The sequence below is a fragment of the Lissotriton helveticus genome, chromosome 2_1, assembly GCF_964261635.1.
Source record: "Lissotriton helveticus chromosome 2_1, aLisHel1.1, whole genome shotgun sequence".
In the NCBI taxonomy this organism is placed as follows: Eukaryota; Metazoa; Chordata; class Amphibia; order Caudata; family Salamandridae; genus Lissotriton; species Lissotriton helveticus.
Window position 1 is genome coordinate 969279079 of NC_136059.1, and position 14680 is coordinate 969293758.

Below are 14680 nucleotides of genomic sequence, written 5' to 3' on the forward strand. Positions count from 1 at the left end.
AAATCTTGACAGAGGGTGCGTAAAACGTTGTCTACTGCAACACAAGTATTGGTGACAAACCATGAGTTGATTGTCGGAAATGCATAAAGCCTTGCAAAAAATGTTCTTTAGTCCAGTTCAAACATTGCATACAAGTGGGTATGTGGATACCCCTGGGTATGTGGATACCCCTTCCTTGTTCCGTGGCATTCTAAACTCGCTGGTAGACCTTCCAAAGGATCATGGATTTACCACCTCGACTCTAGTGGTAGGTTTATTAAACAAAACGTGGCATTGTGTTCCAGTTAAGGTGATCCCTGTGGCTCCTCAGGTAGCCACTCTTATCACAGCACATAGTTGGGTAATCTGGCTTACCCTCAGTCTGACTGGGGAGCCCAATTTGTCTTACTTTTGGTCTGCCTTATGTAAACTACAAGGTTGCACTCGAACTGTCCTCAGTATACCACAGAAACGAAGAGAAGGACTCCAGATCTTTAACAGTATTTACATTACCATGTTACCAAACTAGATCAATGGTTGGATCCGATTGTTTTAGTAGAGTTCTGACAAATGTAGCCAATGCCTTTATGGTTTTCTCCTTCAAGCAGTTGTATTATCGTACCAGGATTACACCTTCACAGAAAAATTCACTGACTAAAGTATCTGCAAACTAATGTCATAGCATACAAAAAAACTGAAAGAACTTACTACACATTTGACTCGGACTAAAGCTTTATAGAAACAGTTGACTGAGCCTTCTAGCGCTGAATAATGTAGGCCAAGAAGTCTGGTTATCCACTAAAAATATGCAACTAAAAGGCCGTCAAAAATTAAAGCCCCATTTCATTGACCGGTTTCCCATTTTAAAGGTGTCATAATGCAGCAGCTCAATTGCAGCTACCACACTTAAAGTCCACCCGATCTTGCATTTATCCCTCTAAATCGGTACAACCCGAACACCATGATCTGCATCCCCTTTTCCAGCTGGGGTACATGGTCATTTGGAACATTATTTTCCCTCCATTACGGATTTGCGACAAACCTGCGACAAACCTGCAACAAGTTGTACTACCTGGCAGACTGGAAAGGTCATGGACCTCAAGACAGAAAGTTGGAACCTGCAGCACATTCGATGTGCACCTTTCATATGCATTTTCCAATTGCAAAATACTAACAAATCAGTCAGTCTTGGGTTTGGGGGGCGGAAGCTACTGGCAGGAACACTAATAAGCACGTGTTGGCTCAGTTTTGCATCTCCTTACATCAATAACCCACAGGGCCAACTTTTCTTGTTGGGTCAGCCTTCTATTACCATTACAACCAACATCAGGTAGCCCCCTAGAAAGAGGTTTAGTGACTGTGTGCTGTGCTAAAGCAAATTAACTACTTTTCTAAAAGAAGCTAATTGAATCTTGTAAGTGCAAAAGGCATGCACAGTGTGCAGCCATGTGCACAATCAATTTTCTTACTCATTTCTTCCCTGCAGGTATTCCTTTAAGGCTGGTCCTGCAGTGGGTAGGGCTGCACATCAAGTGGTTTAGACGACAGAGTGAATGGGCTGCGCAAAAACCCATGAAGGGCTCCAATCAGGCTGGGACACTGACGAGAAATCTCTGGGGCCCCATTGGCTGACCAAACTACTTACAGTGCATACTTTGGATTCTCAATGCTTTTCATTAGATAATTCTATGGGGGTGTTGCCCTATGCAGGTACTGATTGGAGTCTGCCTCAGTCAGTTGCAGGGATGTCAGTTTTTCTGTGACATGAAAAGAACCAGATGATTCAGAAAAGGGGGTGGTGATGGACAGAGCATCTGAATTAAGCAGAACACTCATACCCAGTCAAAAGATCAGGGCTTGATCCATCACCGTTTTTAAGCTCACTGCACCATCCCAGTTCAGAACCTGGCTACATGCAAATTAGTCTGTCCCTGGCCCAGTGCATCATGGGAACAGGGCAGACCAAACTACCAAGCCAATTCTTTACTGGAAAGGAAACAAGCTTCCGGGGACCGGTTTCTGGCATTACAGCCGTCTTCGGCCCGGCTTGAATCCTGATGGTGCAGTGAGCAAGGGACTCACATCCGAGCATACCCTTCCACGCTTGTGGTGGCCAAAACGATTCAGAAAAGCCGGGCCGAAGACTGCTGCAATGCCAGAAACCGGTCCCCGGAAGCTTGTTTCCTTTCCAGTAAAGAATTGGCTTGGTAGTTTTGTCTGCCCTGTTCCCATGATGCACTGGGCCAGGGACAGACTAGTTTGCATGTAGCCAGGTTCTGAACTGGGATGGTGCAGTGAGCTAGAAAACGGTGATGGATCAAGCCCTGATCTTTTGACTGGGTATGAGTGTTCTGTTTAACTCAGATGCTCTGTCCATCACCACCCCCTTTTCTGAATCATGAAAAGAACCAGAGTCATTAGAGTGTTATGCTCCTTACTTTACTTGAAAAGATCTACAGGATGCAATAGAAGGAACTGCTGCCTATGGTATAATTTAGTTACTCCCTGCTCTTGAAACTTTGAGACGGGGGTGGGGAGGGAGAGTGCGGGGAGAAGAGTTGGACAGTCCAATTGTTTGCGGTTTGAAATTTTATTGTGTACATGTACTAAAAATTGTAATTGAATGAAGGTACATTAGTAGGTACATTGATAATGTGAAGCGCACATCACAGAATTATTTAAGTTTGATAACACTAATGCAGCTAGAAGTTGAACTGTCCCTACACAGTGAATTGTACCCTAGATGTGAGAAAAAGTGAATGCTGTAGGTCCGAGTGCTTGCATGAAGGATGACATTTTGAAGGGCCTGGTCCATGAAGCCGGTCTAGAACAGAAGCCCCTGAAAATGAAGCTGCAGGCGAGTGCTTTTGTTTCTGAAAACCTTTTCAGAATAGCCAAAAGGAGGATTCCACTGTTCGTAAGAGCTAACCATTGTTTCTATTCTGGTCAAAAAGATAGTCGTTACAATGAGTAACCACCCCAAAGAGCCCACAATTTAGCGTAATAGCACAAATCAGTAAATGAGTTGTTTCAGTTTAAGGAAGTTGGGTTTAGGGAGCAAAAAGGGGAACTACTCATTAAGTTCAAGGACTTGATCGATGACCAATATTGGTTATCTCCACATGCATGAACGCTCAAGTGTCTTATTTTTGTTAGTTTTAGTATGTTGTGTATTCCCCACCCACTTCTGAGAGCATGCAATGGCTACTAGTAGTCTGCGCTGTGCCAGTCAGGTGGTTCCGGGGATTGTGATTAGTGGAGTTCTGGCCGGCTCTGCAATCATTAGCAGACAAAATAATGTGCTCCAAAGTTCAATCTTTGATGCAGAGGGAAGCCCATTTGCAGACTCGCTCATACAGCAAGCCTTCTTAGATGGCCACTGAATAATCAAGCTACCTTTGGTGAAGACACGGTCACCAACCCCAGCACTTGAAATAGTTGGTTAAGTGCAGAATGAGAAATTAAGCTGCAAACGGCTAATGCTGGGCAGAGAGATGTGAAAACAAAATAGACTAGTAACTAAAAGAAGTTCTAGGAAATGGCAAAGGGATAGATGAACAGAAAGCAGACCATCAAATGGAACAGGAATTCTCATAATCCAAGTCTTCCCACAAGGCTGCCTTTCAGCCAGAACGAGTCTGAATGGAGGTTATCAGCGATTAAGCCATTCGTCTGCTAGTCTCAGGAAAGCCGTAGGCACACCTTTAAGTGATTCAAAAAGGTACTCCTGCATTTTATCAAAAGCTATTCAAGAGCTGGATGAGAAATTAGATTGAAAAGTCCACACAGCTGCACTTGTTACAATGAAGAGGAGGTACAGGATTGCACCCCCAAAATATGGTACAAGAAAGTCAGTCAAACTTGTGAATTTAAGTACTAAGTAAATTCCATCTGGAGCAGCAGAACAATGCAAAGGTTACAAACACAACCTACCTCAAATATCGTAAGAGCCAGAGGGTGCGCAAGGAACGCCAAGGATTTCAGCACGATTCTGCGATCCTGGCCATTAAAGTCCACACTGGACAGCATGTGTAGCTTGGAATCCAGCCAGTAAAGGCGACTTTTTACAAGGTCTAGAAGGGTGAAAAATACAGTTAATGCCATTCACCTGTGCCACAGTTGTCCCAATTAGCAAAGACTGAGTCACATGCGACATTCATGGGAGCTGAAAACAAAACAATGTAAAGCAAAAAGCAATTCTGATGCAGCTTCCCTAATGAATCTACAACACCAAAACTCAAGTTTACAATAGGATACGCGCACTACACGTCTATTTTTAATTGGCATCTCAATTCGACGAGGGACAAACTACTACTTAAATGCATGCGTTGAGAAATAAATGAAAAGGACACATTGATAACAGGAAGCATCTTCAACCCAGGAATTTAGCACAGGCTACGGAATGCTCACCTTTCAGTTTAAGTACATTTGACCCAAATATTTCGCGCCTTCCAAGGGTATTTAATCCAATAAAATGCATACTATACTTAAACTGCTCATCTACCTCTTTCTAGCGGTTCTGTTTTTGCCAAGCAGTGTTCGATTCTCTGTTTAGCACTTGACTAAACATCACGCTCCCTTTAAGTCCAGTGTCAGAAAGGGGGCCAGAGTCTTCTCCTCTTGGATTCTAAGGAACCAGGCACTCAAGTTCAGCATCTAATATTGCAATCAAGGTTTCAGGAGCAATCCTTTCAGTGAACTATGAGCCAGAGCCAATTCCAAACCCAAGTAATTTTGTTGTTGCTATGGGGCGGGGGGATTTTCTGTCTTTAATCGTGGTCTTTTTTCATTATATACTTAGTGGGCCAATGAATACAAAGGCAATCGTGGTACTATCGTATTTCAATAGCCACTAGGACACCTAGCAATTACCAAATGTAATTTAAGCTTCGTTTCTTTTGCAGCAACAAAAGCTGCACCCAAAGTAATTACCACTGCTTAAGAAGAAATGAGGCATCCAGTTCATATCAATGAGCTGCTCCAAGAAAGGCACAAATATTCCCACAAAGATCATATAGCTCATTGTGCTACGAAGTTCTCAATGTCTTCCGAAGTAGTCTGAAGAAACCTCTACGTACTAGTGAATAGAGGATTGTTTGGGCAGCTGACGAAAATTATTCAATCACTCCAATTACATTCCACTCCTACCTCAGAGAGACTGGATGCTGATCAAATCTAGAATAAAGTGTAAAGACTCAGTTCACTAATAACCTATTCCTAAAGTACGTCCACTATATGCAGCCCTCTCCAGTGCAGTGTTTGTAAGCATTGTGCACAAGACTTTTCCATAATATATCTTCTGAGAGAATTAGCAGCACAAAAAAATAAAAATAACCTAGAGTTAAAATCAGCTGAAGTTAATCATGAGTCGCTCCTTAACCTGTCAGCTGAATTTTGTACTATTGCGTTAGAAAAAGACGTTGGCTTCAATTCCATCCACTCCAGATGCCAAACGTCACATCAAATAAGGCCGGAAGATGCAAAAAGCAAATGGAGACCTTCGCAGAAGCGTGTCTGCATTTACCTTGGGCACTGCTGTTTCTTCTTCGTGTCTGTCGCTGCCGGGTGCTGGGCTCCTGACGCCGTTGGTGATCCCTGTTGACGGCGCCTCACACCATCTTGGCTGCCGAGGGGAGGAACTACGGTTCCCAGCATCCATAGCGGCCGGACACCACCGCCACTTCCTGTCCCGCGCACCAGGAGGTGCACAAAATCGAGGAGCTCCCTCGGTGGAGCGGGGACCTTCGCAGAAGCGTGTCTGCATTTACCTTGGGCACTGCTGTTTCTTCTTCGTGTCTGTCGCTGCCGGGTGCTGGGCTCCTGACGCCGTTGGTGATCCCTGTTGACGGCGCCTCACACCATCTTGGCTGCCGAGGGGAGGAACTACGGTTCCCAGCATCCATAGCGGCCGGACACCACCGCCACTTCCTGTCCCGCGCACCAGGAGGTGCACAAAATCGAGGAGCTCCCTCCGCGTCGCGGACGCGCGCGGACGTCGCCGGGCGGAGCCCGGGCAGAGGGCGGGCCGTCTGTGGCCGTCCGGGGACGACAGGGGACGGGCGGGCCACCCCCCTAAGAACATCTCAACCGTAAGTGTCATACTTAAGCGCAAACATGGGTGATTCCACTACCATAAACACCCACATTGATATATCTTCCCAGGATGCTGATACCTCTGCCTCAGTCTCCCTGATCACATCTTTTGAAACACTAATTGAAACCGCGTTCAATGAAATTGTAGAGACAGAGAGGAGGTTTTCAATGGGTCCTTATATGACTAACAACATACCAAGTGCTTCCGGAAACACCCATATTACCCCCGAGATTACAGTGGTTAAGCCACCACTTCCACCTGCAGCCGTGCCTACTGTATCGGAAGACGAAAACACAGTTATATATATAGCTACAGATTCTGCCCTATTAAGAACTACAGCAGTTAGCCAACTGGCACCTCTGTCTAAAGAAACCACCCCTATTAGCATACCTGTTTCCCAGGGGGATGTCATTACCCTGGATGTTACGGAGCCCAGCAGTAACAAACCAGGAGGGTGGAAAAGGAAACGATGCATCATTAAGCAAAGTACTAATAAAAGAAAACAACCCTCATCAAACAAGCGTCAGCCTACTCCCCAAAGCCTGTGGAACAAACAAAAATCTCTGGGGGTGGCAACTGTACCCACGGAGGAAAAAGACTCTATGGATATAGACAATACATCTTTTTCACCCATAACCCACCCTGATGGGAACGGTAATACTGTTTGGACCCAAACAACACTAATGGGAGATAATAACTTTTCCAAGCAGAATGGGAACTTTATTGAAACTATAGTAGACACTATTTTTAATCGAGTAGAGAAACTTATGATCAACCAATTTAATAATGTTTTTAAAAGACTGGATAGATTGGACAACCTGGTCAAAAATGTTGAAGCCAAAAGAAAGGGGTCTATTAGCCTGGACCAAATTAGAGCCGACCGTCTTTTAAAGGATCTTGAATCCTTAAGCAACACCCTTTCATCAAAAACACAGGCTGCTTGCATTGTATTGAATAAGGGAACAAAAAACCTGGAATCATCATCATTATCGCCCATTACACAATCTCCAGCCCAACCACGAACTGTTAATGCAGGGGCTAAGTGTGTAAAACCTAGTATGGCTGTTAAAACCATCCCCACCCCTGCACCAAGGAAAATCACCCCTTTGGCCACTACTAACAAAAGTGTAACCAGCAAGGATGACTACCTTACCCAACCTATTACAGCCACAACATCAGCTGCAAACGATAACATAGGTTCTACCCAAGTAAGGTTAAATAAGTCCTACAAAAACGAAGGGCCGGTGCGTCCTTTACACTTACCACCGGATGCCTGCCCATTTGTTTTGATTTTGGCAGGAGTACCAGTGCTGAGGGAGGATCAGGGGGAAACCTGGGTTCAACTCCGAAACAAATGTATAGACTGGCTAACTAAACATAAAGGGGTCGGATATGACATATCAAGAGAAATAATATCAGCCCGCAGGGTGCCTTGGATTGGACCATTACCTAAAGATAAGGATGGAGATTGTGTAGTTCTTAATTTCAAAAATTCAGGAACTGTAAGACATCTGCTTAATATAAGTGGTAACTGTTCAGCTATTTCTACGGTTGTAACTATGCTACCTTTAAGCTACTTTTACAGACAGCCACCTATGCAATTCCAACCGCCTTTAATGCATTTTTATCCTCTACCAAGGCACCCTCAGCCACCAGCCATGCATTTCCAGCCAGTTGCTTTCCCCTTCAATACATTTAACAGATTTGCACCCCTGTCAGGTTTGGATATGTTGGACTGACCATCTCTAATTAAGCCAGCCTACTCAGTTGCTTCCTTATCATCTGTCACCAACGGAAATCAGACAGATATAAATTCCCTGATAGGAAATCCTGTAAGAGGCCAATCTACGAATCATAAGTCCCCGGACTCTGTACTTTCCGTTGTGAGTTGGAATATAGCGGGTCTTAACTCCAAACTGAAAATCAAAGAATGGCTTGACTGGGTGAAAACTAATTGTGACTTGTTGTTGCTCCAGGAAACTTGGTGTTTAACTGACCCTACAATGGAGGGCTTCTGCTGCTATAACTCAAAGGCCTTAGCCTCATCTATGGGACGGCCAAGCGGGGGGCTATCCATTTGGTCAAAGATAAAACCAGGGGTACAAATCAAAACGATACCAACACCAGGCAAAAGTTTTATGGCTGTAAAATACATTAATAGGATGATTTTATGTATAATTAATTTTTATAATAATGATTTTGTTAATCATCCCAATGGAAATTTTTTGTCCTTGTTTGGTTTTATTGATGATATCGTTGAGGGTATGAAATATGGTCATTATGATGGTATTTGTATAGGGGGAGATTTTAATGCACATATGTATCGCACGAGTGCTCCGTGTCAAAATGGTGAGGAATTAAAGAACATATTAGCCTCACGTAACTTAGTGAACGCCATGGAAATCGCTGGTACTAGTGCCGAAACAAAATTCGCACCCACCTATATAGGCCAAGGCTGCGCCTCAACGATTGATTATGTATTTCTTTGTCCATCTCTGTGTAATATAATTAGAAAAGCTGAGGTTATTTGTAGTACATATAGTGACCACTATCCGCTAAGAATACATCTAGACCATCCTCAGACAAGAAAGGCTGCATTAAAGGTTGAGAGTGGCCCACAAAATCTGGTACTGTCTACTGATAGACTTGGACTAATATGGAAAGGGGCGGACAACAAAGCTATTCTAGCCAATGTAATCAGAAAGCACCCAGTGTTAATAGACATCTGTCTGTCCTTTGAGAGCACCGATGAAGTGTTGATTGGGGCATTTGGTAATCTCTGTGGGGCAGTGAGAAGGGAATCCTCTAAACCATCTAGGCCCAACACAGACCACAGCCCACGCTGGTTTGATTCCGCGTGTTCTAAAGCCAATAGGGAATTGAGGGCGGCCTTACAACTAAACCCTAGGGATTTTAACCTAGTGAGAGAACTAAGAACTAAATATAAACTCGCCCTACGGACAAGAACAGAGGCTTTAGTGGTTAACCATTGGGAGTTACTAATACGGAATGTCTCTCTAAAAGACACCGCGGGGTTCTGGAAAGAAGTCAAATCACTCAGCTCTTTTGGTTCTAACATCCAACCAATTAACTGTAACATCAATGGAGAGGACTGGGTGGAGCACTTCTCCAAAATCTACAACATAGCTGCCCCTAGCATAGATTCTATTTTGCCTATAAACAATTATGATCAACTGAACTTCTCAATATCTGAGGTGGAGGATGCAATTTCTGATAGTGCTAGTAATAAAGCCCCTGGCCCTGATGGTCTTTCTATCGACCAGATCAAATCGGAAATTAACTTTTGGGCCCCCCTATTATGTAACTTATTTAATCATTTGACCGATAGCTCCATCCCCGAAACCTGGTCGAACAGCGTCATCGTACCAATATTTAAGAAAGGTGACAGGGCCGATCCGGCCTGTTACCGACCGATTTCGCTGATCGACAATACATTAAAAGTCCTTGGTAGGGTATTATTTAAGAGAATAAGGGATTGGGCCGAAGATAATAATGTGTTACACTGTAGCCAATTGGGGTTTAGAAGCCATGTGGGCACTGTTGAGCAGTGTCTCAACTTGAACCTAATCATGGCCAAATATATTATCGTTAAAAAGTCCCCACTTTATTTAGGTTTCATGGATCTGAGTTCCGCTTTTGATTTTGTTAACCGCTCTAGGTTATGGTCACAATTGCTGGAATATGGTTTAGATGATTCTTTAGTACATTTCCTTTCATATTTACACAGGGATCTTAAGGCAAAAGTACGCATTAACAACGAAGGTGAATTATCTGGTGACATTTCCATCCAAAGAGGAGTCCGGCAGGGCTGTGTACTCGCCCCTTTACTTTTTATTTTATATATCAATGGGCTGAGCCCTGCTCTGAGTAAGAACACTAAGGATGTCCCAATTATTAATGGTTCCCCTATCACTACCTTACTTTACGCGGATGACGCTGTATTGATGGGGCGTACCCCAAATGCGTTGCGCTCATTAATTACAGGGTTTGTTGTTTTTATGTCTGATTTAGGTTTGAATACCAATTTTAAAAAATCATTTATCATGAATTGTGGTTTAAAAAGATATAATATCCTTTCAATCAAAAGTGGCGAAAATGAACTAAAATGTACAAGTACCTTCCCCTATTTAGGGTTATTATTCTCTAATACTGGCTCGTGGCAGCATCACACTGCCCTCGCAAGAAATAAGATTGGCAAATCAATTAATTCAATTCTATCTCTTCGCCAACCGAGAGTGGCAGATGTGATTACCCCATTGTTAAATATTTATCGTACCCAATGTCTGCCAACTGGGACATACGGATCCGAAGTGTGGGGCTATTGTAATAGCTTGCCTCTGCAGCTAGAGGAAAATAGATTTTGTAGGAAGGTATTGGGTGGTATTTCTTGCACGCCCATCTTTATCTGCCACCAAGAACTTAAGTTGTCATACATAGCTGATTTCATAAAGTCAAGGCCTACGCTTTTCTGGTTAAAAACCTGGACAAATCCAGCAGCTTCCTTGACCCGTAGCATAATTTTAGACTGTTTATCTCATGAACGATCCAACCTTATACCTTGGCTAAATGCGGTCAAGAATAGTCTAATTAGTGTTGGACATGGTTCCCTGTTTAGCTCACCAAATACCATTGTGCCCGCCCATAAGAACATTGTAAAACGGGCACTATATGAGTTATACAAAGAGGAACGCTTGAGAATTGAATTAATGAAACCAGCTATTATTAAATATCTTCCACTAACTGTGACTAACAATATTGTTTTAAATGAATCCTTCAAACCCTGTAGATATCTGACATTACCGATAGGTAGATGGAATCGGAGCCTCTTATTCAGGTTCCGTGATGGCAGTATTGTAAATTTATTGAGCTTTCCACTCGGCTATAACAAAAATCTAGAAGAGCTTGAATGCCAGTGTTCTGTCGGTGGGAAACAAAGTTTATTGCATTATTTTATTTTTTGTGGCCACTATAAATTGTATATCCATCATTACCTATTGCCAATTTTCAGAAAATACAATCTAAGAGATTTTAAATTGGCATTCAAATTTTTGCAAATGCTACCAACCGATGATGTCACATTTACCGTAAGCTGCTTCATAAAATCCTGTGTTAAATCGAGGGCAAGTATGGAACATGCATAACGGTCTTCGGACGCATAACGCACTTTAAACTTTAAATACAAACTATATAGAAATTTATGAATGTTTTTCTAAACTGTTTGTGGTATAATTCTATGTAATATGCACTTTTTGCCATATATGCTGCTCATGTCTTATTGGGATGTATTTTAACATTTTTAACTTTTAACTTTGTATATGTCTTCACGTATTTTAAAAGATTCATTCTGTATGTACTTTTATGGATTTTTCAGAATCCGAATAAAGATCATTTCATTCATTCATTCAAATGGAGACCATCTTGTGGTAAGGCACGAAAGGCACATTTCTCCATGCAAACTAGATCAAACTATGCATTATTCGGGGGGAAGGAATGTATTATCAGGTCTAAGCAACACCCAAGCTTGACTAAGCAAGGAATCAAAATCAAAAACATTAACCCCCCCCCCTCCGCACCCCCAAGGAATATAAAAGTATAGTGCAGTAGAAAGATAAACTGGCCAGCCTCTGGTTAATTTCCCTCAGCATACCACCCTCAACCCTTTCCGAAGTCAATGAAAAATCCTAGGGTGAGAACATGCATCCAAAGTACAGCCAGAAACTGATGAGATGCTATGCTACCCACTCAGTGTTCCGAGACCGTAACTATTCTTTAGGGTCTGTTTCTGAAGAAAAGCTGGGGCAAATAAAAAACCTAAAAATAAGCTTACAGATCCGGAAAGGCATCTGCAGAATCATATGCCTAACCCTGAAGCATGTACACGCACATTTGCAGACTAATGACTGATTCTTTGGCCAAAATGGGTGGGTATGCCCAAACTATTTTCCCTTTAGGAAAGACGAAATTTAGGATGCATATTTCTCTTGTTCCTTTTCTACGCTCTTTGATTCTTTGTCCCTCTTTTCTACATTTTTCTATATTCGTTATGAACATCGTAAATGTAATCTTGTGCAAAAGACAAGTTGCACAAATAAAAAATAAGTCCATTAAAGGAGGGAAGCTCTTCAATCCTTGTAAAACAATTGTTAAAAATAAGTTGTTACGAGGTATGCAAGGGAATTAGTCCAAGTGTATGCATCTGGCAAAGAGTGCGGATTTGTTATCACTACTCTTTGGCCCTAGAAGAAAAACGTATTTTAAAGGGACATATCAAATATCTACCTAGAGATAGCACAAGGCAAAACCCATTAGCACCCCGCAACCCCCCCCCCCCCCCCCAAAAAAAATACAGGAACTGTAATATCCTGCTTGAAGAAAAAAGTGCACCTGAATTCCTGCCTTCCAAAAGGCCCCAAAGCCTCATCTTTTGAAGCACTGTCATAACCACCTACTTCCTCCTCCAATACACTTACTAGTTGCCATAAATATGGTGTTATTTTTAAAGTAAATATTCTGTAATATGTAACGCATGCCACTGCTCACATGGCTATGCCTATGCTGTAAAAATATTAAATCATACCTAGTGCAATTCCACTTGGCCACTGAATATCTGTGGTCACCAACTTTTGCCTGTCGATGCCATTCATTCCAGCTTTTTCAATTCTGGCTGGCTCTCCCCAGTCCGACCAATAAATAAACCTGAAAGCATCAAGAGATACCTTAATTAAATCTGAAACTAATGATTAGCATGAAAGATAAAATCTTATAGTAAGGAAACAATAGAACACATAAGATATATCACCCACAAGCACACAAAGGCTCCACGCATTTTTTACTATTTGATCAGATTTACTACAAAAGGAAGTCTGCCATCTATAACCTGTGCAAACCAGAAAAGCATACAGCAAAGCTTCGGTAAAATGGGAATGCCCATTTTCAACAGCAGACTCTGGTCGCAAAAACGCCTATATATAACCAGACTGATCGGAGTGCAGGTCTTTAGTCTTCAGCAGTTTCTCCACATCTGAGGTGCTGAGGCCTAGGGCAGGTTTGGCTATTTTATCACGTTTCTGTAGCAGAGGATGCTCTGTTGCTCCATGTTCATAACTACCCCCAGGAAAAATACTATCCAATTCATTTGATGGCAGGATTACACCATGTGACAAACTACTGGGTGAACATAAAGAAGCCACATTAAAAGTGAGGTTTTAGAAACAGGCTTGAAGTGGCAATAAAACACTGAAGTGAAAGCTAGTATCCCTACCAACTAGAGAAATTATATAAAAAAGGCACGATGCCGAAACGCGTCCTGTTTTCGGTTTAAAACCACAATAAATTTGTGAAGAGTTCTGAATCAGAGTGCGGTCCATTCTTTTACCAAACACGCACACACACTTAAGAAGTTGTCCGCCTACTGGCTCTAGGAACTGAAGATCAAAGGATTCAGGGACAAAGCATGCTTAATTATACACTATTTGTATCTTGGGAGCAGCAACTACCGAAACACTAGGTCATAGTTAATTTAGCATAAACATGACAAATGCAGAGGTCAATCTACTAAGAAAAACTCAATGGTGGCACCTACAAGCCTGTGAAACAACTACAGCATGAAAACATTAAAAATGTCCCTCCTCGTAGGATTTTCCATTTGCCCCTTGGTTAATTTGGAGATTTACCACATACAAAAATTCAGCTGATCATACAAATTTGCAACAAACCAGATTACAGAAGTTAATGAGCCTCCATGATTAAGCGTTTCCAACACGTAGCATTGTAACCTACAAAATGTAAATTTAAACTTTACCCTGAAATTGGGTCCACAGCAATCGATGTAGGTTCCTTCAAGTCTGTATCAACCAATATTTTTGTCTGTGATCCATTAAAGTTTGATACAGAGATAGTCTTTAAACCGGTGTCTGCCCAATAAATATTCTTATAAATCCAGTCTACAGCAATTGAAGCAGGGCTGTTCAAATTGTTTATAATTTTCACATGTCTGCCAATTTTGTCCCGTGAATCAAGTGATGCACTGAAAAGGGAAAAAAACTCAGATTAAAGCATCATTTAAATGTCACTTCAAGAAAACAAATTGCTTATTGGTATATGAAAGGGAGCAGAAAATATAGTCTTCATTTCACTAGCAAAGCTCACTACTATTGCTGGTAAGGAGGCTGGTGCTCATCACTTTCAAGACTAGTTCATATTACCGGTCCTACTGAAGAGATTCCATGGCTCTATAAATAAAGTGCCAGGAGTGCTTGGTAAGTGCTTTGCTACGATATGAATCCCACTCCACAAAAGGTAGCAAATGGATGAGGGTATTAACTAATCACGTGTGTGCTCATCTATGCACACTACTTGTTTCTCAAACGGAAACGGAGAATGTACCTTAATTATCTATATCCTTAACACCCTACACCCATACCCCCACTTTCAAGCATTGGCTCACATGAGAGGTTCCTTATCATCTTAGGTTTTCAAAGAGCCAACAAAAGTGATCAAATTTGACACTACCCCAAACATTGCAACACTGCTACCCTACTGGATAATGTAGTAGTCCAGTTTAGAGAAGAAAAAAATGAGCCCTAC

The 14680-nt window shown here is 42.1% G+C and overlaps 1 protein-coding gene across 1 annotated transcript in view; it reads right to left on the reverse strand.

Annotated features, from left to right (window-relative positions):
• Positions 1 to 14680, reverse strand: part of VLDLR (very low density lipoprotein receptor) — a 205354-nt gene that overhangs the window by 34696 nt on the left and 155978 nt on the right. The window contains exons 11-13 of the mRNA XM_078675719.1: positions 13896 to 14120; positions 12672 to 12790; positions 3913 to 4052 (exon numbers count right to left, since the gene is read on the reverse strand). Of these exons, the coding sequence (XP_078531845.1) occupies positions 3913 to 4052; positions 12672 to 12790; positions 13896 to 14120 (484 nt within the window). The remainder of the gene's footprint in view (positions 1 to 3912; positions 4053 to 12671; positions 12791 to 13895; positions 14121 to 14680) is intronic.